Source organism: Alligator sinensis, unplaced genomic scaffold, assembly GCF_000455745.1.
Source record: "Alligator sinensis unplaced genomic scaffold, ASM45574v1 scaffold1072_2, whole genome shotgun sequence".
Classification (NCBI taxonomy): Eukaryota; Metazoa; Chordata; order Crocodylia; family Alligatoridae; genus Alligator; species Alligator sinensis.
Window position 1 is genome coordinate 222,198 of NW_005842278.1, and position 26,725 is coordinate 248,922.

At 39.2% G+C, this 26,725-nt stretch overlaps 1 protein-coding gene across 8 annotated transcripts in view; it reads right to left on the reverse strand.

Moving 5' to 3' along the window:
- PPFIBP2 (PPFIA binding protein 2) overlaps window positions 1-26,725 on the reverse strand; it is a 206,012-nt gene that overhangs the window by 30,354 nt on the left and 148,933 nt on the right. For 6 of the 8 annotated variants that reach the window (XM_025209275.1, XM_025209279.1, XM_025209277.1 and 3 more), the window contains 10 exons: window positions 24,289-24,381; window positions 18,031-18,139; window positions 15,334-15,366; window positions 13,355-13,416; window positions 10,882-10,957; window positions 5,138-5,244; window positions 4,873-4,937; window positions 4,564-4,632; window positions 4,072-4,132; window positions 1,457-1,498 (listed from right to left, as the gene is read on the reverse strand). In XM_025209275.1, the coding sequence (XP_025065060.1) occupies window positions 1,457-1,498; window positions 4,072-4,132; window positions 4,564-4,632; window positions 4,873-4,937; window positions 5,138-5,244; window positions 10,882-10,957; window positions 13,355-13,416; window positions 15,334-15,366; window positions 18,031-18,139; window positions 24,289-24,381 (717 nt within the window). The remainder of the gene's footprint in view (window positions 1-1,456; window positions 1,499-4,071; window positions 4,133-4,563; window positions 4,633-4,872; window positions 4,938-5,137; window positions 5,245-10,881; window positions 10,958-13,354; window positions 13,417-15,333; window positions 15,367-18,030; window positions 18,140-24,288; window positions 24,382-26,725) is intronic. The other 2 variants (XM_014521940.2, XM_014521943.2) reach the window with 1 other exon arrangement.

Consider the following 26,725-nt stretch of genomic DNA (forward strand, 5'->3'; position numbering starts at 1 on the left):
ATCATCATTCAAGTCAGTGGGACACTAAAGGTGGCAGAGTTTATGCCTGGTAGTTCACAGGATAAGTCTCCCAAAGGCTCAACATTCAATGTATTGGTCTAAAAGGAAGCACTTATATTTTTGTTATACATGCTATCCTAAGCATAGAAATATCTTGCATTTCCCTAAAGTAAACAATCATCTATTTTGTTAGCCCAAACTCTTTAAATGTGTATAATGGGTACATTAAAAACCCCCTACAGATGCACTTTCAAAAACCTGCCTTTGTGATGTGAATCTGGTAGTTTTGAGCCTAATGAGACTACTTTCAATCTGAAGTATATGCTTCCCAGGTGTATTTGCTGCTGCCAGCTTTGAAATATTATCCTAGTGGGGGCTAAACCTGACTAGAATGTGCATATCCCTTCTTGATCAGGGTTTAATCCAAATGAAAGGATGAGAGGCCGCCACACTGGACATGGCCATATACTCCATAGAAGTTGAATAAATTGAGTAAATAGGCTCTTTTGAGAAATTTTATCTTAGCATTATCTGAAATAACAGTAACAAGGAAAGGTACGTATGGGAAGAAAGAAAGTAAAACATTCACTCCACAGAAATCTACCATGTAGCCCTTATTCAGAAACCCAACATTTACCTGTGCATGTTCAGTTTCAATTGCAACTATTGCTAGTAAAAAAACATGGGAAATGCAGAGATGTACCACACTGCTAACTTGTAATCTACTTAAAAAAATTAAAATGTTTAATATGTAAAAGCTTTACATAATAATCAATATTTGTTTTATGGGTTTTTTTTAATGCCTCCACTTCTTTGATGAACCAGTGAGGGTAAGAAATATAAACTCCTGATTCACGTAATTTTTTTAAAAGTCAGATTCAATTCACATTGAAATAAATGAGATTTTTTACTGTAGCTTGTAATCACAGGAGCTGGATCAGGCTTGTGTACAACAGGATTGAGCATATACTAGACAGCAAGGTCTTAACGGGTTTCCTGTTTTCATATGACTTTATGACAATAGTTTCTTCTGGTTTTAATCTAGTTCACATAACAAAATCCAGAGAACTTTACTTAATTTCTGAATCAAATCAAAAACTGTAGTTTAAACTATAGGAGGAGAACACCCATTCTTGATCCAAATATTTCATATGGTATAGAATCCACTGCATCCCTTAGCAAATTGATCCAGTGGATAATTAGTATAATTTTTTTAACGTTTACTCTTAAAAATTCTTTCTTGTATCTGCTTAATTTTACCTTCCAACTATTGAATCTTTCTAAGTTTTTTTTCTGTTAAATACCTGATTTCCCCCCCCTGCTTACTTAAAAAAAAATAAAAAAATTAACAATACAAAATATTGAAGGAAAACCAGATGTGAAGTGAAAAAATAGCCAAACCAAATCACAATTATAGTGGGTAAATATTAAAGGAGTTAAGATACAGTTAATATACCTCTTGTTCTACAACAGGGTCTACTGGCTTGCCGTCTACATGCTATCGAGTTGCAGGGAAGGTAATTTCAAAGTTTTGATGGAAAAAAGTAACAGACAATTGTTAGTATACACATACAAAAAACACAAAACAACAGTTTTAGTCTGATTTCTAGGGTAGTAATGCTGCTTATAGATATTGATATTAAAAGGTCTATTTTCTCCTCAGATATTAAAATAATAAATATTCAAAATCAAATGTTTCAAGTCCAACCATTTTACAAAACAGAGATCCCATCTAGGTTTTATTAAGGCCAGTGGATTTTTTTTGCCTTACAATTCAGCAAGAGAGGAATCAGGCCTATAGATTAGGAATCACCTCAACCAAAAACCATTGTTGCCTGCTTTAGAGTGGGATATGTCATCTTTTTGAGAACCCACAGCAACCTTATATTTCATAGCAGCAGCAGATAGAAAGGGAAGAACATCTTAGTCAATTGCAGCTGTGGAAAAAACTTGAGTAGAAATGTAATTATGGAAATGGTAACCTAAGTCAGATTGACTACACTAATTTTTATTTAAAAAAAAGAAATGCCATGTGATATTTAATCCCTGCAAGTAATCAGTATCACTGTCTTATGTTTCATGCAAAATATCGTAGCTCCAAGTAAGACAGGACCCTCAGCATTAGCTCATTGGACTCAAGGAAAGAATACCAAAAAATAAAGGCCTTGATTCAGTAATGCGGGGAAGCATATGCTTAAAACATATTAACAAGCTGACAAATACTGAGCAAACCACTTATACATATACTTACGGTATATCTACATGTTGCACTATGGCGACATAGCGATCACATGAGTCTACACATGACCGGCAGCTACTTCACCATGGTGGCGTGCTCCCCTGTTTTAGCATGCCACTAGGTGAAGTAGAAGCAAAAACTAACCATGTACCATGCGCACGGCACAGTATGGGTGGTTAGTGCACCTTGCTTTAGTACTTCCAAAAGGTGCAGTAACATGGTTTAGTAACAATGTCACCATAGGGCGATGTGTAGACATGCCCTTAGACCCCACTGACTTCACTGGGATTGTTCATGTGCTTCATCTTAAGTACTTGTATAAATGGTTTGCTGAACTGGAGTTTAAACTAACTTATTTGCAGCTTTCTGTATGTAGCTTCTCTTCTAACTACATGCCTTTTTTCTGAGACCTGGCAACCCACACCCCAGACTGATGGATCAATTCCTACCCATGAATAATGTATAGGTTTTTTTTTTTAACATTAATAGGGTATGGAGGAGAACATCTAGGGGAAAATAGACCTTTAAAATTCTACAAGGAACTAAAAATGTTAGTCCTTGATTCATTTGCCATTTGTATCACTGCAATAAAATGTGTGCAAAATGAATTTCAAACATTTTAATTAGTTATAGTCATCCTAAAAACTCAAAAGAGAACAGAAAAGATTTTAAGACAATTTGAAGAAACTTGGGAATTGACCATATTATTGTAGATATGGTTACATATTTAAATGGCATTAATGTGCATGGACAACTAGTATTTTACAAACCCAGCATATTTTAAAAATCAACAATACTCAGGCAAAATTAAAATAATAGCTCAGAAACCCCCCAAAATGATCCATTTGATTGTATGGAAATAAAGACTTCAACAAGCTGAAAAGGAAGCCTAACTGAAATGTATTTAAGTCTTGGTATTAAGAATATTGCTTCCCCTGTTTAAATAATATAACAGCAACACCAACTTCAGTAATGACATTTATTTATATCAGATGTCTAGCACAGGAAGTAATAAGTATATTTACAAGTAATCACAATCCTGGGCAGAAATAGTTACTTTGCCTCAATATTTAGTAATTTAATTTATTTTAAAATAATTTTAAAGGTAGGTTATCTTGCACCTCTGGAATTAAAGTTATTTTATACATAAAAGAAATACATGTTAATTGTGTTCACGATTGTTTCCATTGTTACATCAGAAAAAGCATTATAAATTTTTGGTAAGATAAATCTACAACAGCAATGAATCACTGTAGAATTTCATAAAACAGAAACATTAACAGTGATTTAGCAGGAGATGAATGTCCATATACTAACAGCATTAGACACTGGATCTGGAGACAATACTGTGAAATATAGGTAAATAAAATATTTTGAGGAAGTACAAGTGCTAATGTGGCAACTCCATAAAAATATTTACTTTTAAAAAGAAAAAAAAAGTATTACTTATTCAAATAGTAGCCTTGCACCAGTTTTAAAGAACATATGCCCCTAACCTAATCACAGAAAGATTAATTCTCATTCTTATTTACACATTCAATATATTTCACTTCAGTGCAGTTTTTGCTTCCTCCATCTTTTGCATGCTCCATCTTTTTTAGCTGCACAGCTTATTTTTTGGATGTTTTGGTGCAGACAAGTCAAATATTTTGTTCTCTCTAAGCTTGGATGTGGGGGAAAAGATTTTGAACTACAACGTCACAAGTCTTTTTGTAGATTCAGTATTGGCATTGGTTGCTCAAGTATACTACAAGCAGTCAATATCTATATTCAACATACATTTCTCAGTTTTGACATTAAATATGAAAAGTTTGAACTATTTATAAACTAACCTTTTCCAGGGATTCACTCTGCAAGTCCTCTAGACTACTTGACAGTTTCTTCTGTGGAACCCTTAAAGTATACAATAAATTAAATTGAGAAAGAGTTCCTCAATAAATACAAAATAACTGCTGAGGAATAATACATATTACCCAGATGATAATATTTATGATCATAGGATCCATAGACAATTTATTTCGACATATTATTAGCCAAGTTACCCAATGAAAAAAAGAGACAGCAGGAGACCAAGACAGACCCAAAAATAAAGGGTGCAGTAAAACTAGTTTAATATTTAACATACCATTATGGTGTATCTATTAGTAGTGTTTTAAAGGGCCTTTCATCAGGACAAAAAGCAGAAATCATGGAGTAATTTGCAATAGACAGGAACCTTTAAAACCATCAAAATTTGGTGGAAAAAATCACAAGATTTCCAGCTAAACGTTCTGCAGATTTCAACCAATTCTTGGGACACATTTTTCAAGTAATAGTATACTTGCCTACTTCTGATTTCTGAAGATTCCTCATGTGGAGAAATTAGGTTATTTGAAGGAACTGGAATACTTCCACTGTTAATCAGAATAAAATAGCTTATTTTAAGTTTTGTGGTTATCTATACTTCTCAATATACAACATTACTAAATCAGCATTGTCAGCATACATGACAAGCAGTACTTCCTCATCCTGTTACAGAGAAGAAAATGCAAGATAATATATTATCTCTATATCTAATATTATTTTATTAATACATGCATAGATTATTTATGCTAGTTATAATTCGCAAAGAAAACATGAAACAGAGATCTTGCCTGATTTCCAAAGCTTTTTTTGTTACTGACGACACCAGAGTTGATGACACGTCTGTCGGAGGTACCTATGTGAAACATATAAGGCCCAGTTCATGATTCTAATCCATATGCAGTATTTGAATTTGAAGAGCAACCAGCAAACATACAATTTACCCATGGACAAATTCTGCCCTGAGTTATATTGTGGCAAAACACTAAGATCAAGGGTGTGAGCAAGGGCTGTTATAAGAGAGATTTAGTTTTAAATAATGAATTTGTTAAATACCTCTGTTTTAAGTAGTTCTCCTTGGGGTTTAGTCACAGGATTCCACTTCCTCAAGCTTGTTTCAAGTTCCTCTTCACTACCACCAGACAGAACTCTGTCTGACGAGCCTGAAAGAATTAAAGGTCAAAGGTACATTAGGAACCTTACAGACTAAAATGAATATTAAATGGATTCTTATATGTTCATGAAGAGCTGCCCTATATCCCCTTTACAGTGTGATTTTAAAAAATGGAGGAAATATAAAGAGAAAACACTGCATTCCTTTGAGTAAAAGGCATGTGTTTTTGAATAAGAACTCTCCATCATAATCTAGTTTTTCCTGCTCCATCCCAAAGTGAAGTCTTAATTAGAAATTTATATAAACACAGAAATATACCTACCCTGACATTCCAGTACTCAAAGTCAAGGGTTATTTTAGCCTGACAAACTATTACAAATGTGGATAATGAATGGTTCATATTTCACCAGAATGATAATGAGAGCACAGCAGGGGAAAAAAAGCAAAGTTTTTTCTTCTTCTTCACCATATCTGAGGCACTGATAGTGCTCTTATTAGACTCTCTGTTTTACAACTCAACCTACAGAATACTTTCCCCCACAGGTGCTGAGTCCTTCAGTACCAGGTGTAGTATGATACCCTCCACCATTTGAAGATGCAGCACAGAACTAACAAATATTTCCAGATTTGTGATCAACTTTCTGGTAGGTTAAATTCCCTTAAATCTACACTATGGGTCAATGCAGCCATTAACACACCTGAATCAGACTTGGACAGCTGGAAGGTAAAACTAAAGCAGATGCTGAAGTTACATGAGACAGAGACACCATAAGTGCTGGCTTAATTTAGAAAAAGAAGAGATATGTCTACCTCCTGAAAATCTGAGCAGAATAAAGTTTCCTTTGATAGTTAGCCTGCTATAACAACTCATTTTAAAACCCCTACAGTACTGTAGAATGACTCAAACTAGAGATGTCGAGACTTACAACTTGCTCAAGCAGTATCTGGACAGATCTTGTGCACATATGCACTTCCTATCTTTGTGGAAAATCCACTACAGTTAAATTAAATAATAACAGAACTGAATGTGTAATGTTTTAAAATTTCCCTAACATGGAAGCTAATCTCTTAAGGCCAGTCTGTGAAAAAAGTGAACTAGTCAGAGGGTATTGCTATTATTGACAAAAGTATGACACCAGGATGTCGGGACTCAGTAATTTATAGCAAGAAATTTGGTGTAGTTTCAGGGTTCTTTACCATAAATCAGCAAGTTCAAAGATAATTGCAATCAGCTGATATGAATCATACTTCATATTAATTTTGCTATCTGTTGAATTTATAGAACCTATACATTCACTGACATATACTGACAAAACTCATCTTCAATGGATGCTGTTCTAAGAAAGTATCAAATACTGATCTACATCAATAGGTAAGGCATTCATGGGAGATAAAAGAGAAGTTATATATGTGTGCAATTGTTTTGCTTTTTCTTTACATTAATATGAATCGATGATGTAGTTTGGAGGAGATTTTTTAAAATGTATGCTTCTTGAAATCTCTCCCCTATATAAACAGCTAAGATTTTCTACAGAAAATCTAAGCAAATTCCTCCCAGTAAAACAAAAACCAAACCTAGACAAACAAGAAATTAGCCTCACCACAATTTTAGGATGTTTCTCTAAGTAGAGAATTGTCGAGACAGAATATATTAAAGAATCCATAAAATCTAACAAACTTTAAAAAATAATAAATAAAAACGTTAAAAACTGTTTTGTATTCACCTGTAATACTGTTCTGAATCCTGGGAGAAACCCAGGTATCTGACCAATTAATTTTTAATATTCCTCCATAAGTTAACAAGTTTAAAGACTTTTTCCAAAATGCTCTGTATTTAATTATACAAAAACTGGGTCATTGCAGGATTGTATTTCAGAAAAAAACCCATAAGAATTACATTATGCCTCTGGAAAGGATTATAATTACATAGAACAAATACTGCCTAACAAACACCCTATTCAGATTAACAACTAAACAAAATGGAAGGTAGGTCAGAAACAGGAAAATTACTTTCAACTTTCCTTTTTGTCTTTTAGCCTTCTGAAAAGGGGACCCCCCTCCCTCCAAAAAAAACCAACAAAAACCAACCAAGTAAAACATCTGGTGACTCTGTGTCTTCTCTTCCAGTCTTGCATTACTGTATAGTAAGTAGTAAACAAATAACAGCACTGGTAAACATGCTTAAAGGCTAAAAAGCTTACTGATGAATACTTTCCAGGTTTAAGAGGATCTCCCAAACCTAACCAAGCACAATAAGATTTCTTACAATAGCACCAAATCAGTAGTAGTAACGGTATTGCTATTATTTACTTGATTCCAAGACAACCTCCCCCACACCTCCAAATTCAACATAGGGAAAACATAGCCTCATCTTAGAATCAAGTATCAGGTACAGTACCTGCAGTCTGAAGAGGTAGCAGGAATCCATTTGAAGAGCATGGAGCTGCTAGGTACTCAGCACAGAGGAATGGGGCAATGAAGTATCTGATGTGGGGGGCCAGGGCAGTGAGGGACCTAGGGTAGAGGCATCCAGCATAGAGGGACCCAGCATGGAGGCACGGGGCAGTGTTGGATCCAGTGCAGAGGTGCAGAGTGGTGTGGAATCCAACTGGAACATGTGGGGTGGCCAGGGACTTAGTGCAGAGACACTTGGCAGTGTTGTACATGGGGGTTGGGGGGAACGAGAGGAGGGGCAAGTGTTGCAGGCAGGCAGCAGGGGAAGCATGTGGTAGGTCGGGGCAGTGTAAGTGGTGGGGACCCTTTGTGTCACAAAGCTGGCTTCAAGTGAGGATTTATCCAACATGAGGGAACTTGAGAGCTAACGCCCAAAATAGACAGTGTTTCCAAGCAAGAACATCTGATATTGTATCTCAGTGTATATCTATATTGCAATCTAAATGTGCAATCACAGCTTATGTAGACAAACCTGAGCCTCCCAAGCATTTATCCAGGCAGGTGTTGAAGTCCATGCTTTCATGAGCTACTCTCATATTGGTACCTGAACCAGTAACAATTTAAAGCTAGGTCAAGTTAGTTTACATAAGCTGCCATTGCCCCTTCAATTGCAGGATAGTTATATCCTCAGGCACTTTCAGACAAGAGGTTTTTCCTATAAAAACCAAAAAGGGCCCTGTACAAATAGATTGACTTGATTTTTGAGTTACTTGTTTTCCCCCTGTTGGGCACATGTTAAAAAATGATTGAAAATAAATATATTTTAAAATGCAATAGGGACAACAATCAAAACCCAGCTCCTCACAGACAAGTCTGTAGCCCAAATTATTGTTCATAGATAGAAGAGTGATAAAGTGAGTGGCTCACAATAAGACTACCCTAAAACACCACCCATTCTCCGAATATAATTAATGTGCTGGACAAGGAAAATCTTTAGCACCTCCTAATTAAAGAATGTTTCATCGTTTTCTCATGTCTCTATACCACATCTGACTATTTTGTTACACATGCTTGTGCTTATTTATTGTACTTTGCAAGATCTTTCATTGTACATTAGGGGTGTGTGAAATGGGCCCTATTCGATTTGAATTTGGATTCGGCCCGAATTATGGACAATGATTCGATATGTTGATTCAGATCACTATCCCTGATTCAATTTGGCCAAATCCAAATTTGAAGATTCAATGCTGATTCAGAGAATCAGCAATTCAGACACAGACACAGCTTTAAATGTTTTTTCTACATACGTCAAGGTACCAGCACAGCTCGTGAACACTGTGATGCTGGGTGGATGGAACATCCCACAGGAGTGCGGGGGGGTTCCTCCATGTGCTCAGCGGTGAACCTGGAAGTGGACTGGAAGTACTTCCAGTCCAGTTTGGGGACCACTGGGGAGCATGTGCCACCCCTCCCCCCCGGTTTGGCAATCAGCCATAGGGGACTCCGGGTGCCCCCCTAGACCCAGGAGGCACCAGTTGCCGAGCCAAGGGGGTGGGAGGGCACTTTGACCATATCAAATAGTCCCCAAGTGGGGCACTAATTGGCCTAACCTCATACTACATTGAAAACCAATTACATGCCAACATGTTACAAAAACAATGAGGCCAACCACCAGGTCAACATTACATGGTCTGGGACCCCACTATCCCACTGTCCAAATCCAGTTTACCTTGGAGTCACCCTCAATTGTACCCTCTCATACAAAGAACACAGCATGAAGACAAAAGCAAAGGCGAGTGCTTGTAACAACATTCTGTATAAACTCACCAACTTGAAAGTGGGAGCTAGCCCCTCACCCATCCAAACCACTGCTCTGGCTCTCAGCTTCTCCTCTGCTGAGCATGGATGCCTGGTATGGGACAGATCCATACATGCTAAGTACCTTGACCCCATTCTGAACGATAGCTGCTGATGCATCACAAGATGCCTGAAGTCCACCACCCTAAACAGTGTGTTTGGGCTGGGATTGCTCCATCTAACATCAGAAAAGCAGTGGCCAGCAGGACAGAATGATCGAGAATGCTTTATAATACCTTGCTAAAGCCAAGTTTTTCTCAAAACAGCAGCTGCCCAGGAAGTCAGCAGTGAGGATTTGTTTTGGCAAACTATACTATATTTGCTATCTCTCCTTTTAACAAAGCATTATATGGAAAGAAGAAAAAAGGCTCTCTTTAATAGTGTCAAATTACCTCTGAGAACAAAGTTCTTTGTAACAAGCTTACTGTAAAAACACTTACATAAAAGAAAAACAACCACCTGTTCAGAAACACATTGCAACCATTACTTTAGCTTGCTCTTTGATATCTGATCACTATTGCAACATTTGGAGTTGGACTAATGTGCATGAAATCTGAATAGCAGGACATCATCATCCCATTAACATCTCTTGGAGTCATCTTGCAGTGCTGAAACATATTATTTACGTGCTAGAATTACAAGAAGAAAAAAACCATGCCCAACATTTTGCAATGCACTTTGTTGACTTTCCAAAGTGAATTAAGCTAAATCAGAATTTGGCTATGTTAATTCTGAATAGGAGTGTCTATAGAGTATTTTAATGCAGTTTAACTAATGCAATTCAAATTCACACTTTTAGTTAATTGAGACTAACCTTCCTGAATGTCTACATAAGCAAACCCCGTGTTAACTATCTTGCTGTTTTTCTCCTTTCTCTTCCCACTTTTTGCTATAACAGCTACTGTTCTCTTCAAGTACTGAGCTCTGAGGTCAGAGTTTTTCTCTGGGATTCTATAATCTCAAAATTAATTCGAGCCCAGTTCTGACTGGAGTTCCTAAATGCTGTAAAACAAACAACAATTAAAAATTATCTAACTTACAAAAAACTTCAATTTCAAGTAGACCACAGAATACCAGAATTACAATCCAACCTGGGGCTTTACCATTAAATGATGTAAAACAAACAACTGAAAACTTTTGAAGCTAATAGGGGCACTCACCCACACAAGCCCCTCTGAATAGAAGCTAAATCTCCTAGTGGGCTTTGACTCCAGGTTTCTGATATGAAGTAAAGTATATGAACCAAAATGGAATACATATAATTTTCATGATATACATTTTTTCTATAATTTCTATAATGTGTTTCCTTAAATAGACTTTATTATGCATTTCTTTGTGGCCTACTACTGATGGCCTCATGAAGAATATTCATTACAGAGCACACAATATTTGAAAAGATCAGACATCAAAATATAATTTGCAATGCTTATTTTACCATGGACTGCTATCATTATCTCCTTCACCCTTCTGTACTGGCTAAGCAACACTGTTAACTCCTCTATTCGACGATCCTGGGGAGAGGAAAAAATCATGTACAGAGTATCAAATGTTAATACTTATACATTTATACATAAGGTAAGCTATACATATTACCATATTTACCCACATCCAATATGACTTTGAATTTAAGACAACCCCCTCCCGATAACTAGATCCTATACATGGAAAAATTGATACATTTGTTATAATTTTCCATATACAGAATCTGATTCTGTATCTTAAAGACAGATTGGAGTTATCTTAAATTTGTTCTCTCCCCCAGGATTGCAGTGGGCCAAGTAGTGGCAGGGAGACAGGTGGCAAAGGAGTCAAATGGCCTTGAAGACACAAGGGGACAATGTTGGGCCATGGTTATGGGGGCAGGAGGTGGCAGCAGTTGCAGCTCCAACTTCAATTCCAAGCCTGGGTCGGAGCGGGAGTTGGAACCTAAGCAGCATCCTGCCCCCTCTCTTCCCTCCTGCCCCACTCCCCATAGCTGAATCCAAAGCAAGGGGCTTTTTCACACATGTTAACCCCCATGTTTTGCACTCGAGTAAATACAGAATTACTAGCTAAATGTTACTGTGGTGTATGACACTGCACAGAGAGATATGTCTATGCTGTAGTTGTTGACTACAAATGGGGGGCCATTTCCCAAGGAGGGAAATCAGAGAGGACTGTAGGATATTGGGTGTCATCCTTACTTGAGAGGTGTATTAACATTCAATTCAGACTGACAGGAGGAAACTCTTCCTCATAGCTATGCAATTTAAATTTCATGCGAAAAGCCAGTTCTCCTCTGCAAGGTATCTGTTGAATGTCTGTACAGCTCTCTGTTTGTATAGACTTTTCTCCTGGCACAGATGGAAAAATCTCTATGTGGCCTATGTTTATGCTACACTGCAGACAGAGTGATCACTCAGTGTATTGTAGACATACTCAGATAGAAAGGAGAAGTTTGACAGGTAGGAAGGGGAGCAGATGATATTGATCCTCCTCACAGTCATTGAGTATTTAGGTAAAACAGGCTCATAAAAGAAATCCCGCTTCTAGCCTAACCAAGAATGCAGCTACATCTCTCCATGAGAGAGGACAGATTGTGCTATCCAGGCCAAAAATAAAAATATGCGTTTCATGTAAAATTCAAAACAGCAGTATCCAGCTACTTGAAAATAAATTAAGCATCTGACTACTTCACTTACTGTCCTAAATGGCAAATGAAGTCATTTGAATTTAAATCATTCTGAGAGTGTTTTCTCTCAGGAGGAATGTTTTATTTTGCAAGACTACACAAACAGGCAACTCTGAATAATACACATAAGTACCCCTGGGCTTGCCACTACTCCTCTGTTTAAATACTTTGCAGTCTCTAATAGAACAGCCATTCTATCCTTATAAACACAGCCTCTGATAGTAGAAGTGGGCTAACATATTTTGCGTTCCTTTTAGGATACAAAACATCACACAGACTTGTAAGAGCTCTGCCAGAAGATAATGCCACGTCTTATTGTCCAGATGTAATTTTTGGCTGTTCTGAGAATTAAAGCAGCACAGCCTGCTATGAATCACATTCATTTATGAGATGCTTAAATCTCTAAAATTATCAGTTACCCTTTCAGTGCTTCCTGCTTACAGCAACAAGCCATATGGGGGGACGCTTTTGGATGCCATTCGCTTATACCTTGCACATACTGCCACTAAAATTTTACTGATGCTCATCATGGCCTGGACAATTACTATTATAGTGCTCTAATTTTAAATTTATTAAGAACAAAAAATCCCTCAAGGCTGAATTCTCTTGCAAAAATAAGCAGCACTTTTTATACAATGGATCTGGAACCAATTTCCCAGAGAAGTGGTGCTGGCTCCTACCCTGGGGGGTCTTTAAGAGGAGGCTAGATGAACACCTTGCCAGGGTCGTTTGACCCCAGTACTCTTTCCTGCCATGGCAGGGGGTCGGACTTGATGATCTGCTCAGGTCCCTTCCGACCCTACCAACTATGAAACTATGAATCTGAAGCAGGTCAAATACTGCAATGCTCTTTCTTGGCAGTGTTCAGACCTTGTGCTGCGCCTAGGACCTCAGTTTCAGCTTTAAAAGACAATTTTGACTCACTTACTATCATACAGGGAACTTGATTCAGATTTTATAATGGAAAATTGTGTGGGAAAGTTGTTGATAGGCCACAAACTGCTGCTCCAAGATTACTAAATCTTGCAGGCAGAAAAGGAGGAATGAACATAAAACCCTGGACCTCTGCTTCTCAGATGAAACAGCTTGCAGAAAAAGTAGCACTTTATAAGTGCTGTACCTTGGCTGGTGAGGCAAGGCCAACCCAGTAGGTCCCATAATCCCATGTAAAACTCTCCAAGTCACAGCAATATTGGCTGTACAGATATGGACATGCTAACTCATATCATTATCTCACCTTTTCTTCATTTGCCACCAGTAACGATTCCATTCCTATCTTCAGTCGTTGGACTTCTTGATCTAAAATAGTTTTAAAAGGGCAAGAAAAAAATATTATTATATTTAATGTGTAAGATGGCAATTCTGTTCCATTCTATTTTTTTTTTTGCATGGCCTGTCAGCGTAGGATCTGAGTGCACAAAGCATAATCTAATTAAGGCTAAATGATGACAAATAATCACACTTTTGGGGAGTCTCTTCAAACAACAATTTGGCTTTCCAAGTGCTGTGTTGTTAAAAAAGATGTTTCTAACCATACAGTGTTTTTAGTTTTTGAAAACAGACTACACAGTATTTTATTTTCTTAATGGTTCAACTGCAAAAGTTTTGGAACATATTTTCTGAAATATTTGAGAAACTCCTCTATTGCACAGTTTTTGGAAATAATTTAAACTATCAATGAAAGAAAATAAATTCTCCTCACTGGGAATGTAGTTTATGTGAGATATCTGGAAGCCTAACTCTCAATAGTGATGATAGACTACAAATCAGAAAGTCTGACAACCTACAGTAATACTTTACATTCTTTTGTAGTGTCCATTGCTTAAAGATTTTCATAAACTGTTAAAAACGTTTCTAAATTTGAATAACTGAGAGCAACCTCCAACAATAGCTAATACAGAACTGTACCATACATTACAATGCAACATGTGTAGTTGAGTTCTGTGAGTTGCAGTCAAAAACCCCAATCTCCACAAACGTGTCTCTGAAAATTTATGTTTGTAAAGTGGGACTTAATAACTAGTGATAGGCCCATATCTGCCACTGATTCTCCATGTACAGTTTCCACTGACTGTCCCTATACTTTACACTGCAGCAACCAAATCTAGATGGTCAAGCAGAACACTAATTGTGTTATATCCACCATTGACACCACACAATGGACACACTTCTAGACTTTCAAATGCAAATATTCAGTTTACAAAAAACTGTGCCATCAGTTCTCAAAGATGGCAATGAAATGTAATGCTTAAGTAAATGGAAGGCTGGGGGAGGGACAAAGAAAAGAAAAGAATTAGTGTTGTAAAAAGTCTTATTAGTTAATTTGTTTACACCGAATAGCTAAAATACTGAGCATCTAACTTCACATTCAAATTGTAAATATTTCTTCCAGTTACCCTGAAACCCATACAGCTTCCAATGGCTGTACTATCACTAACACATTTAAGAAAAGTCAATGTTATGTTAAATCTATTGCATACATATTTCTTTTGCAAAAAGTAGCATTTAGTCAACGTGTGACATGCAGTAACAAAGCCAAATCAAAACTAAACAAATGCAAAAACCAGCAGGCAATAAGCAAGCAATCAGACAGATTTAAAGAGAAAGCCATACATTTTTAAAAGAAAAATAGCTTTAAAAATCACTGTTTACCTAATTTTCATTCATCACTGTTAGATTTTAAAAGGACAGGTATCAAGGCAGGTGATATCTAATAATTTTAAAATAAATTTCATTCACAGTGCTTCAAAAAGGCTTCAAACAAGACTGAATGAAAATGTATTTCCTTACCAAAATGTTTTCCCTTTTACCACACTGGTGAAAAGAACAGCTAAACATGCTTTTGAACACAGCCATCTCTCAAAATCCACAACAGATTTTTTTTTAAAAGGTAAGCATACTAGCTATCACACAGACTTAACATGCAAAGATCAAATTTTAGGCCTTGTAACCTTGGAAGTGTCCCTTTAAAGTCCAACATCTGATTTGCAGACCTGTGAGATTTTTTTCATATTTGTTTGAAATGATAAATCTAATTCAAGATTGAAGCAGTGCCAGTAGCTGTCTGCTTGCTGCAAACAATGAAAGCAATGTCTTATAAATATTATAATGCAGCAGCCAAATGTAAACAGACATTGAATTATTGCTGCAGAAGTGCATTTTAGCTATAATTTGTGTGTGAAAAGGAACAGTAAGATAGTGAATCTCAAGGCTTACGTTTCTCTTTTAGCCTTCTCCTATAAACTTCCTCTACGATGGTAAATGGTGAAAGTCAATAAAGTATGTAGAAAAAGCACAGATTAGATAAAAAATGCAACTTCATAAGAATATGCACTCAAGCATAATAAACAGACCTTGACATTATTATTCTTGTCTGTCTCAGAAGATGACCTTCAAGTTTGATGTCAGCTATATTTTCGTAAAGAAGATGTTACTATGACTGTGTACCATTCCATTCAAATATACCCTGACCACAATACTTTGCTTACACACTTTCTCATTGGAATCAAGGAGATGTTTACTGCAGACAAAAAAAACCTCCTGAGCTTTTGATTCTTTGATAAAATGGCTAAGATTTTTTTCCTCCAGGATATTTAAAATTCTTTGGACATCCCAAGGAAAAAAAAAATCATGTTCTCTTAACTGAAAACAATTTTTTTTCCATTAACTGTTAAAGTTTCATAACATTGTTAGGGAAAATATATTTTCTAGTAATACATGCAAATCTTGAACACCCAACATGCACAAGCTCTGCATTTGACTGAAACCAGCATCACAGACTCCATGTGACAGATTCTAATGTGTGTTAGAACATGGACTGAAAGAGCATTCACTCCAGCAAGTGATGTATAATAAATGGCGAGACTGTCTCCATTTCTGGTAGAGAAGACAGAGAGCTTGTTTATTCAAAGAAGCTCATGAGCAATAAGCCAAGGTATGAATTACCATGCAGTAAATACAAAAGGCAGACTGTAAGGCAGGGTGGCACCTCTACCCTTCTGCCTGATTTCCAACTAACTACCTCTGTCTATTCTATTGCCCAGCCTCCTAAGTGGTATTTTTGCATATCTGCACTGTGGACATATGTGACTACATGGCTCGTGTGCATACACAGTAGGCTGTGCACTGGTCAGTAGCTATGTGGCTATGTACGCTTGTACACTGGGCATAAGTCCTGGGAAAAAAAAAAGGAGGAGGACCCTCCCAAGTTTTAGCTCGAAAGCTGTGTGTTGATGGTACTCATGCTGGAAGTAGAGACCTGGGTTTTAGGTAACCCTCACACAGAGGGTGTTTGAACCTGTTTCCCTGACTTCCTGGCACAGTGCTTTGAAGTACCATACCAAAGATCAGGAATTAGCCAGTCCTTTCTTTGGCACTCCTTTAGAAGCTGAGCCATTGCAAACTGCGTATAGTAGTTTTAAGATAAAATGGATGGAAAACAGTGGGGAAGTTTCTCTTCCATTTGGAGCAATGGTTCCTGTATAACCCTGGGTTTGCTCCTTTCAGGAGCAGCATCTATCTCACTGAACCAACCTCTAGTTCATTCTCTTCCTTCTGGATCCACTTACCCCACACTCTTGACTGCTCAGGGGAGTGGGGACTGAGAGGGGCCTAAAACTCAGGTCTCCTGCTTCCTGAGTGAATGCCCTAAGCTCTCACCTACTGGGGCTAAAACAAAGGGAATCTCTCCTCCCTCTCATTGGGATTTTGTCTGGCTACAATTCTGTGACTTGCATACATAGCTGCAAATCTGCCAGTCCAGTACATAGTATACTGAGCATGCACAGCAGGAACATAAACACTTAAGTGTCCACACAACATGGATAACAGAGGGCAAACTGTGGATAAATGCTGAGAACATTACTTACATGGCTTGTTAACTGTTATTCAGGTACATAAAAAGTAACAGAATTTGGATTTAACTGTCAACACAGTGGATTAGCACAGGCTAGGTAGCGTGTTGTAAATTCACATCCCATTTTATTGTGCACTAATTTCATTGTGCAGTGATTCAGCAGATATCACTTGAGAGGGGTCAAGGCATTGAAAGGCTTCACAGGCCCACAGCATCATCTCTGCTACATCCCAATATTGATGAAAATGCTGTTGGGACAACCCTCTGGGGAATTTTGATGAGTTTGGCTGAGAATGGAAGGGCAGTGATTCACGGCATCACCTGTTCTGTGTGGCACTGTCTGATATTGATCACACAGATTTAAGACATACTGGACTGAGCGTGAGATGATCCAGAATGAGAGAGTTATGTTCTGGAAGGTTTGAATAGCTAAAGCGTACACATGGCTACTTCTATGAAGTGATAAAGAACATTTTAAAAGCAATTGGAAACAACCTTTCATAAAACTTTGAAGTACATTCTAAAAAACAATATTGTTATAGGGATTACATCAGATTAGATTAAAACAGAGCTCTCAATTAGAAGTTTCAGCGCTGTGCAGATACCTATTTTTTGTATTTAGTGTTTCAGTAGATCACCCTTCCCTGCACATTCCAGGAAAAAAAAATCCTAGTTGTACTGTTATGTGTCCTTGGACATGTCTACACGTTCATTAATGTGCCTTAGATACTGAGCACTTAGTTTAGTGTTTGCTTAATAAAGTGCTAACTAAATGCACGTAACTAGAGTTAATGCACAGTAGCATTGGTGCATGGTTATTTTGTGATGCTTACTGCACATTAGCCTAATAACACTGCGCAGTAGTCGATTAGCATGGTATTTAACCACCACGCTACTGCGCGGTGTTATTAGGCTAATGTGCAGTAAGCGTCTCATGTAGATGTGCTCCTTACGTTACTTTAAATACTGAGCAGTTGTAGCCCCACTGAACTAAACACAAACATTTCTATTTCAAGCTGTGATCCACTCCCCATTCCCTCTGCCCAATCTGTTTTTACCTCTTTCTGCAATCTCATTGTGTGCTGACGTCCTAGCAAGCTGACTCTGTAAACGTTCAATTTCCGCATCTTTGAGAGCCAGCTGCTCTTGAAGCTGGGCAATTTCAGCCTGTAAGCATGCAACAGAAATTCAGAATAGGAGTATTGCTGATCCTTTTCCTCCCACAAAACACTCACATCATTTCACTTTGAATGGTGCCCGGTCCCTGAAACAGAGTCATTTATAAGCATTACATATGCACAGAACCATAAGAATGCCACTAACACAAGGTAAAGCTCTTCCTTTTACAGGAACGCATTGGTTCTCAATAGAAATTAGCTCAAGGAAAGAATGCCTTGTGGTGATGGCATGATTTTAAGGATTCAGGACTGTATTATCTGGTCAGATATGACCAGGCTGTGTCCTTGTTAAGTAAACCAGGAACTGAGAGAGAGAATTTGTGGAAGCTGTTCACCCTACAGCATACATAAGGCTTTGACTAGTTTGGCAACATAGTGTGAAAAGGGAATTCTGAGGATTGTGAGGCAAGGCAACCCCAAAGCAATAGTTTATTTTCCCTAAGTTTTGGAAAGTTGCCCATATCTTTGACAAGTTTTCTGTTTTTCACCATAAATACAGATGACTATTTTGTTAATGTTAATTATAGTTTGGAAGAGATATAGCACTTACTATTTTAACATTTCTATTTCTATCACATTTAAAAAAAATCAACCAATAGAGTGACATTGTTATGAATTAAGAATCTAATAAGTTTGGCTTCTTTTCTCAAACACATGGTAAAATTATGTTCTCTTTCATATTCACATATTTTTTCTTGAAAATATAGCCGAAACAATGAGTAGTTTGAAAAAACAATTATCCACAGGAGTGAAAACACAGTAAATTGATCCAGACCATTATATTTCAAGCTGTCCATTTGGGTGGGTAATATCTCCAACATTGAAAGACATCGAAAATAAAAAGGGAAAGAACCACTGGGCTGCCAAGATGGTAACAGGGCAACTCCATTATTTCATTAGTCTGTCTAAAAGCAGCTGGCGGAACACACTTCATTATTTGAGAAAGAAGCTTCAAACTGTGTGCATTTTGCTCAGTGAAAATATACTATGCGTTAGTTATAACATTTCTAACAGACAGAGAATTATAGCATCTTGCATTATGAGTCTAATATATAACAAGGCTCTCAGCATATGAATAAAATCCCTTGATTTGGTGGTCAGGAAGGGAAGAGGTTTAGATTAAAAATGACAAGATATTTGACATGAAGGAAGCAGACAGCTGGATGGCAGCAAAGGTTCAGCACTTCTGCCTGCCATTCCTGATGGAATATAAGAATCTAGTTTAAAATATATCTCTGGAATGGCTACCATGCTTCCCAGTGACTAAACAGCTTTTAATAACTCAGACATGGATCTGTTCCAGTTTTTCATATAAGAAGTGGAGCAACAGGAAGACATAAGTGCAAACTTCCTAATATCAGATGTAGACTTCTCTCTTACACCTTATTCAATCTCAGTTTCTCCTGAACACTCAGCTTTCAGTTCTCACTTGAGTTCATGGTATTTTTATAGTTAATTTTCCTCTTCCTCTAGGCCTGCCCTGCATTTTGATTCTTTGCCATCCCCATATCCTTTCCCACTCATTTCTATCCAGTAGTGGTGGGAATTATTTTTCTGGCTGCCTAGCAGCTTAAGGATTTTGAAAGGAAAAAGTGGAGGGGTTGTGGGAGCAGAAGAAAGAGAAGATAAAAGGAGGGGAAAAAAAGAAGCTAGCTTATTATCTTCTTCTTTTCCTCCTGTTATAAATGGATATATCTATATCTATATCTATCTATAGATAGATATAGATATAGATATGTAGATTCAACAGACACTATTAAACATTCCGATGCAAGTTTATGTTTAATCTATATATATCTATCTATAGAAGGAGGAAAAAATAAGTTAGTAAGCTATTTTCTTCTGCTTCCCTCCTTTTATCTCCTCTTCCCTCTGCCCCCACAACCCTTCCCCTTTTGGTTCTTAAAATCCTTAAGCCCCTAGGCAGCCAAAAAAATAATTCCCACCACTTCACAGGACATTTATTGTCCAGGCAGATGAGAAGAGACCTATTTTTTTCATAGAAAATTGTAAATATAAATAATGTATAATGCTAAATATAAATAAGTTAATGTATTAATTCCTCTATATATACATTCACCCAACACAGACAGTATAAATAATTAATGAATTTGTGTTAACAAATGTTAATTAATGAGGTCAGTAATAAACATTATGTCTAAATTAAGCTACGATTAGTGCAAACTATATGTTTTTTAAATAATCTGAAATCGTTTTGCAGGTTCTGATCACACAAGAGGAAATTTACCCAAGCAATTAGTCCTATGAAGCTAAATGGGGAATATTAACATAAGAGGGTATTTGATTCCAGCTTGACAGGGAGAATATACTTAGTACTAAAAGACTCCTTAATCTGGCAATGTAAGGCTTAATGAGAACTGATGGCTGAAAATTAAAGCCAGATAAATCCAGATTAGAAATAAGATACAACTGTTTAAACAGAGACTATGGGTAACAACTGGAACAAACTACAAAGCAACAAGGTGGTTTCTGTACCTACAGATGTCATGAAGACTAAAAATCTAATCCAGATAATGAGATAAGAATCTCTAGTCCTCGTTTAGATCATATTTGGCTGAGCTGTGTTAGTCTGAAGTCAGGTAGAAGTTAGTCTGAATTCCAACTCACTTGGCTAGCTACCTGTCTCTGTTAATGGACAGCACCATGCCCAGCCAAATTAAACAGATCACAATTAGACCATATGTAACACAGTCCAGTCAGTGGATGAATTCTTATTTTGCAAATTCTCGTTCAAGTTCATTTCTTAAAATGTCATAGTTTCATAGTTGGTAGGGCGGAAGGGACCTGAGCAGATCATCAAGTCTGACCCCCTGCCATGGGCAGGAAAGAGTACTGGAGTCAAACGACCCCAGCAAAGTGTTAGTCTAGCCTCCTCTTAAAGACCCCCAGGGTAGGAGCCAGCACCATTTCTCTTGGAAGTTGGTTCCAGATCCTAGCCGCCCTGACTGTGAAGTAGCGCCTCCTGATGTCTAGTCTGAATCTACCCTCTGCCAGCTTGTGACCGTTATTTCTAGTCACTCCTGGGAGTGCTCGGGGGAACAGGGACTCCCCCAATGCCTGCTGGTCCCCTCTGACTAGTTTGTAAATGGCCACTAGATCCTCCCCCTCAGCCTTCTCTTGTGGAGGCTGAACAGGTTCAGGTCCCTCAGCCTCTCCTCGTAGGGCCTGCCCTGCTGCCCCCGGATCATGCGGGTGGCCCTCCTCTGGACCCTCTCAATGCTGTCCACATCTCTCCTGAAGTGCGGTGCCTAGAACTGGATGCAGTACTCCAACTGTGGCCTGACCAATGCCACATAGAGGGGGAGGATCACTTCCTTGGATCTGCTTGAGATGCATCTGTGGATGCATGACAAGGTGCAGTTGGCCTTCCTGACCGCGTCCCCACACTGTCGGCCTATGTTTATTTTGGCATTAGTAATGACTCCTTTTCTGCCTCTGCACTGACAAGAAGGGAGTTTCCCAGCCTGTAGGTATGCTGCTGGTTCTTCCTCCCCAGGTGCAGCACCTTGCACTTGTCAGTGTTGAAACCCGTCCTGTTCTCATCCACCCACCCCTGTAACCTGTCTAGGTTCGATTGCAGCCTATTTCTCCCTTCTAGCATGCCCACTTCTCCCCACATCATTGTGTCGTCTGCAAATTTGAACAGAGTGCTTTTTACCCCATTGTCCAAGTCACTGATGAAGATGTTGAACGTGCAGGCCCAAGGACCGAGCCCTGTGGGACCCCACTGCCCACATCCCACCAGTTCAAATAAGACCCGTCCACCACCAGTCTCTGGGTGCGGCTCTCCAGCCAGTTAGTGACCCATCTGACTGTGTAGGTGTCAATGCCACAGTGCCCTAGTATTTTAATGAGAATGGGGTGAGAGACAGTGCCAAAGGCCTTCCTAAAGTCCAGATAGACTACATCCACTGCTACACCTGCATCTAAGGATTTTGTGACCTGGTCATAGAAGGCCACCAGGTTGGTCTGACAGGACCTGCCTCTAATGAACCCATGTTGGTTGCCCCCAAGCATAACCTCCCCTACTGGCCCCTCACGGACATGTGCCAGGATAATTCTTTCAAAAAGCTTACCCAGGATCGAGGTAAGACTAACTGGCCTATAGTTTCCTGGGTCCTCCTTCCTCCCTTTTTTGAAAATGGGAACCACACTGGCCCTTTTCCAGTCCTCTGGCACCATGCCAGAGCACTATGAGTGCTCATAAAGTCGTGCCAGGGGTCCTGCAATGACCTCTGCCAATTCCCTCAGCACTCTGGGGTGGAGGTCGTCAGGACCAGCTGATTTAAATATGTCCAGTCCCTCCAGAAATTCCCTGACTAGGTCTTCACTGACCCTAGGCCTGGGTGTGCCTCCCCTGGGGCTTACGGGGTCCCGGTAGTGGGGGTGACCCAGTCCCTGCTCAGAAAAATGGAGGCAAATAAATTGTTGCATAGGCTAGCTTTGTCGTCTGGTGCAACGACCAGATTTCCTAGTGTGTCTTGCAGAGGTGCCATGTTGCCCGGTACCTTTTTTTTACCCCCTATGTATTTAAAAAAGAACTTCTTGTTGTCCTTGATCCGGGTAGCTAGTTCCAGTTCCATCTCCACCTTGGCCTTCCTGACCGCCCCCCTGCAGCCCCGAGCAACCGAGGTATTGTCCTCCCTGGTGATGGCCCCTCCCTTCCATTGGGTGTACACCTCCTTTTAGCTAGTCTAAGAACAGCTACCCTGAGGTCACCAATGGAATATCTAGGGAGGTTAAGGTGTTCTGCCATAGACCTGCATGTGTTTCCAAAATTGATGTCAGACTGATGTTCATTCATTCTGACATGTAGAGATTGCCCTGCCTGTCCAATGTAGAAAGCAGAGGGGCATTGTAAGGCTGATGGTGTATATGAAGCAGGGAGAGGTGCAGATGAATGAACCACTGATATTATTATCTGTGTTATTTGGTCCAGTGATGATGTGGTCTGTGTTATGAGGGGCCACAGCTTGAATTTGGGGCTATTGTAAGGTCTGGTGACTTGGTGGGAATAGGAGGTAGCTTGCTGATCGAGAGATGATGTTTGCAGTTTGGGGGTTGTATGTAAGCAATGACACCCTTGTTCCCCATGGCTATCTTGAGACAGTTATCCTTTCCAGGTGGGGTTGGAGGTCATTAATGATGTGTCCAAGCTCAGGGCTGTAAGTGATGACTAGATAGATTATGTTGTTCTTTTGGGATTGGGACTGTAGCAGGTTGGAACAAAGTCTGTGTCTGGAATTACATGGCCACAGCTTTGGTATTTTATTGTAATTGTGGGAATTCCTGCTCCAGATCCTCAAGATGTGTATCCCAGTTGGTGAGATCAGAATAGACTTGGCTGTAACAGAGCATGGCTTAGATGATGGATCTAGTGGTGCGATTAGGGTGATGTGTTGGTGTGAAGGTAGCTGTGGCAGTCAGTTGTTTTCCAATACAATGTGGTGGTGGTATAGCCATTGCAAACCTTCACTGTGGTGGCTAGGAAATGAATTTGCTTGGTAGAGTATTCCAAAGTGTGTTTGATGGCGGGGTGGAAGATTGGATGCCTTTCTGGAAGATATGCTTTTGTCACAAGTTACTGCAGCTCAATAAAAGAAAGAAAGTGGGTGAAATTCTTTAATATACAAGAGGTCAGACTAGGTGAACTAATAGTCTTTTCTGATCTTAAAAACTATTAATGCTGTTCATGGGGTAAGGAAACACTATTAAGCAGCACCGTATTTTTCCTTCCCAATGGAACATTTCCCCACATTGAGGTAACTGTGACAGTCAGGCTAAAGAGTTTTCTCTGTAGTGACTTGTAACAGATATGGAGACAGTAAAATAGAAAAGCTTGAAATAAACACCTGCTGCCCCAAAACAATTCCTTTGTTATACAATATGCTAGTTTTTAAAAACAGAAAAGAACAACAGACTGCAGGAAAGAGATTTCCACAAAGTATGATTTGAAAGGCAAACTGTATATTGGATGGGTTTGTTCAAGTAAAAACTCACTTTATGCAGTTATCACTGAAATATAGCAAATGCAAGAAAAGTAAGTACAGGGAGAAATGGTAAACATCTGCTTCCAGGTAAAATAACTCACTATTAAATGCCAAATTCACTGCTTACTTTGGTCGCTTTTAATTTCCATTCATATTGGGTTCTTTCATTTTCCAGCTCTTCCACTTTTCCTTTGAGATGTTTGAGTTCCTGTAGCAGGCTCTGCAAAAATAAAATATAGACCAGCTAAATGCAAAGACTCAGACAAGTGTTAGTTCTCTGAAGGACACTCCAGCAAATACAGGACCATCCATGCACAGCAAACTTTTCCTTGTTATTTTTGCATCACAGGTTAAGCGGTGAAATCTACTGTGATTTGCCCTCATTATTGCTAGGAATGTTTTCTTATTGACTGACTAAATACACTTCAATGACAGTGTTCAAGGGCCCCACTGATATCCATGCAGTATTGTACCGAGAGTTGTTTTGGGGGGTTCTTAAAAATATCTAGGAGACTGAAGTTCTGACCAAAAGACTCCTAACTTCCATAAAAGAAAAAAAACCCTTTGAGACAGATATATTAAAGTATTTAAATAACAAAAAATACAAAACAAACAGGGAAATATTCAGCTAAGATATTACAGGTATATAACTCCATAGACATATGCAACACTTTAAAGACACATAAGACTATGTTCCAACCATGAGTAGTCTGTGAAGGAGATAAAGGAATAGTGAATGGAAAGTTCCATGGTAACTGATGTAGATGCAGACATGCATAAAATATAAATACATTTGCATAGAAATGTTTAATAGTGTCATCAACTACACTGCCTCTGCAGGTGCTCAGAGCTTTCGTAAGAAGCTACAGAGTAAACATTGACCATCATGTTAGTTTTCAAGACTATATCTGAGGCCATAGTAGGTAGGAGTGAACCTGATAAGTGTTAGATTCGTTTCACTCTGCCGTACTTTGGGGAAGGCCCTTTGTCCATCTGGCCATTGTGAAGTGTGAGCTCCCTGGCACAGGGGATGCATGTATGCAGCACTGAGCACAAACTAGAGCTATGTTTCAAAAGAAATACAAAAAATTTTGGTGAGGAACAGAAAGAGTAACAGTATCTGTAGAGCTGATGGAGGGAAAGAGCAACAGCAATGCTCTTTATGAGCCTTTAGGATGAGAGAAAAATGATACAGGCTTAGGGCACTCATCAGGGATTCTGGAGATCCCTGATGGTTCAATTTTCTCTTCTGATACAGACTTTTTATGAGGCCTTGGGCAAGTCACTTACCCCCTCCATGGCTCAGTTCCCATCTGTAAAGGGCAGATGGTTTTTCCCCATATCACATGGGGATTGTAAGATTAATCACATTCATTCAAGTCTCCCCACTTTTGATTGGTAGGTTTACCCACTTGGGCTGTGTCCACATGATCATGCACATGCATTTTCTGGTGCCTCAAAGGTTTTTGAGGTGATGCAAAATGCACCCCATGCATGTGATTTGGTTCTCTGTGCTGCATATTTTCAGTGTTGAGCCAAATTTAGATACCAGGAAATCCCAGTATCAAAAAGAGAGCATGGAAAAAAGTGGGGCAGCGTACATGTAGCAGCATATGCCACCTCAAACTGGAACCTGGCTGGCCAGAGCCAGGCTCCAGCTGCTGACCAGGCTCTGCAAACCTGGATCACAGCCACTGGAGCCCCAGGAGGTCCCCAGGACCCCAAGTTAGGCTGATGGGGCCAGCCCAGGTGCTGGCCTCAGTCTCCCCTAACTCACCCAGAGCATTTTTCCCACCTGGCCACTGCTTTTTTTGCTGCAGCACCCACGTGCCCCTGCTCATGGGGATATGGCCTAAGAGTCTAATAAAATCTCTAGGTCCTTTGTATGAGTGGATAAAGACCATGAATGTGTGGAATGGGGAGAGGAAAGGACAAGGACATGAGGAAGAAAAACATGGAATTTGGAGGAAAGATCTACAAGGGAAGAAAAAGAAACCGTGTGAAAGGAGGCAGAGAACGAAATGAAGGGAAAGAAAGTTTCAAAGGAGAGGAGGGATGAAGGAGGAAGATTTAGACTGGGGCAGTCAACCTGTGGTATGAGTGCCACAAGTGGGACATGCAGACTCTTCATGTAGCATGCAGCAGATCAAGGATGGAACAGGCTGTAGACAGGGCTGGAAGCACAAAGCAAAGCACAAGATGATGCAGAAAGCACAAGGCAGGGAGCAGAAAGCAGAGCAGGAGTTCAAACAGGGAGCACAGAGTAGGGAGCAAAAAGAAGAGCAGCAGCTGGAAGAGGAAGGGTATCACAGCTTGGGGAGGTTGTGGTGTTAATTTGTGGCAGGCCAGCCAAAAAGATTGGCTCCCACTGAGCTGGATAATGCAGGAAATCTAGGAAAAGATCCATTATTCATAGATTCATAGATGTTAGTGTCGGAAGGGACCTCGATAGATCATTGAGTCCGACCCCCTGCATAGGCAGGAAAGAGTGCTGGGTTCAGAAGACCCCAGCTAGATGCTTATCCAACCTCCTCTTGAAGACCCCCAGGGTAGGGGAGAGCACC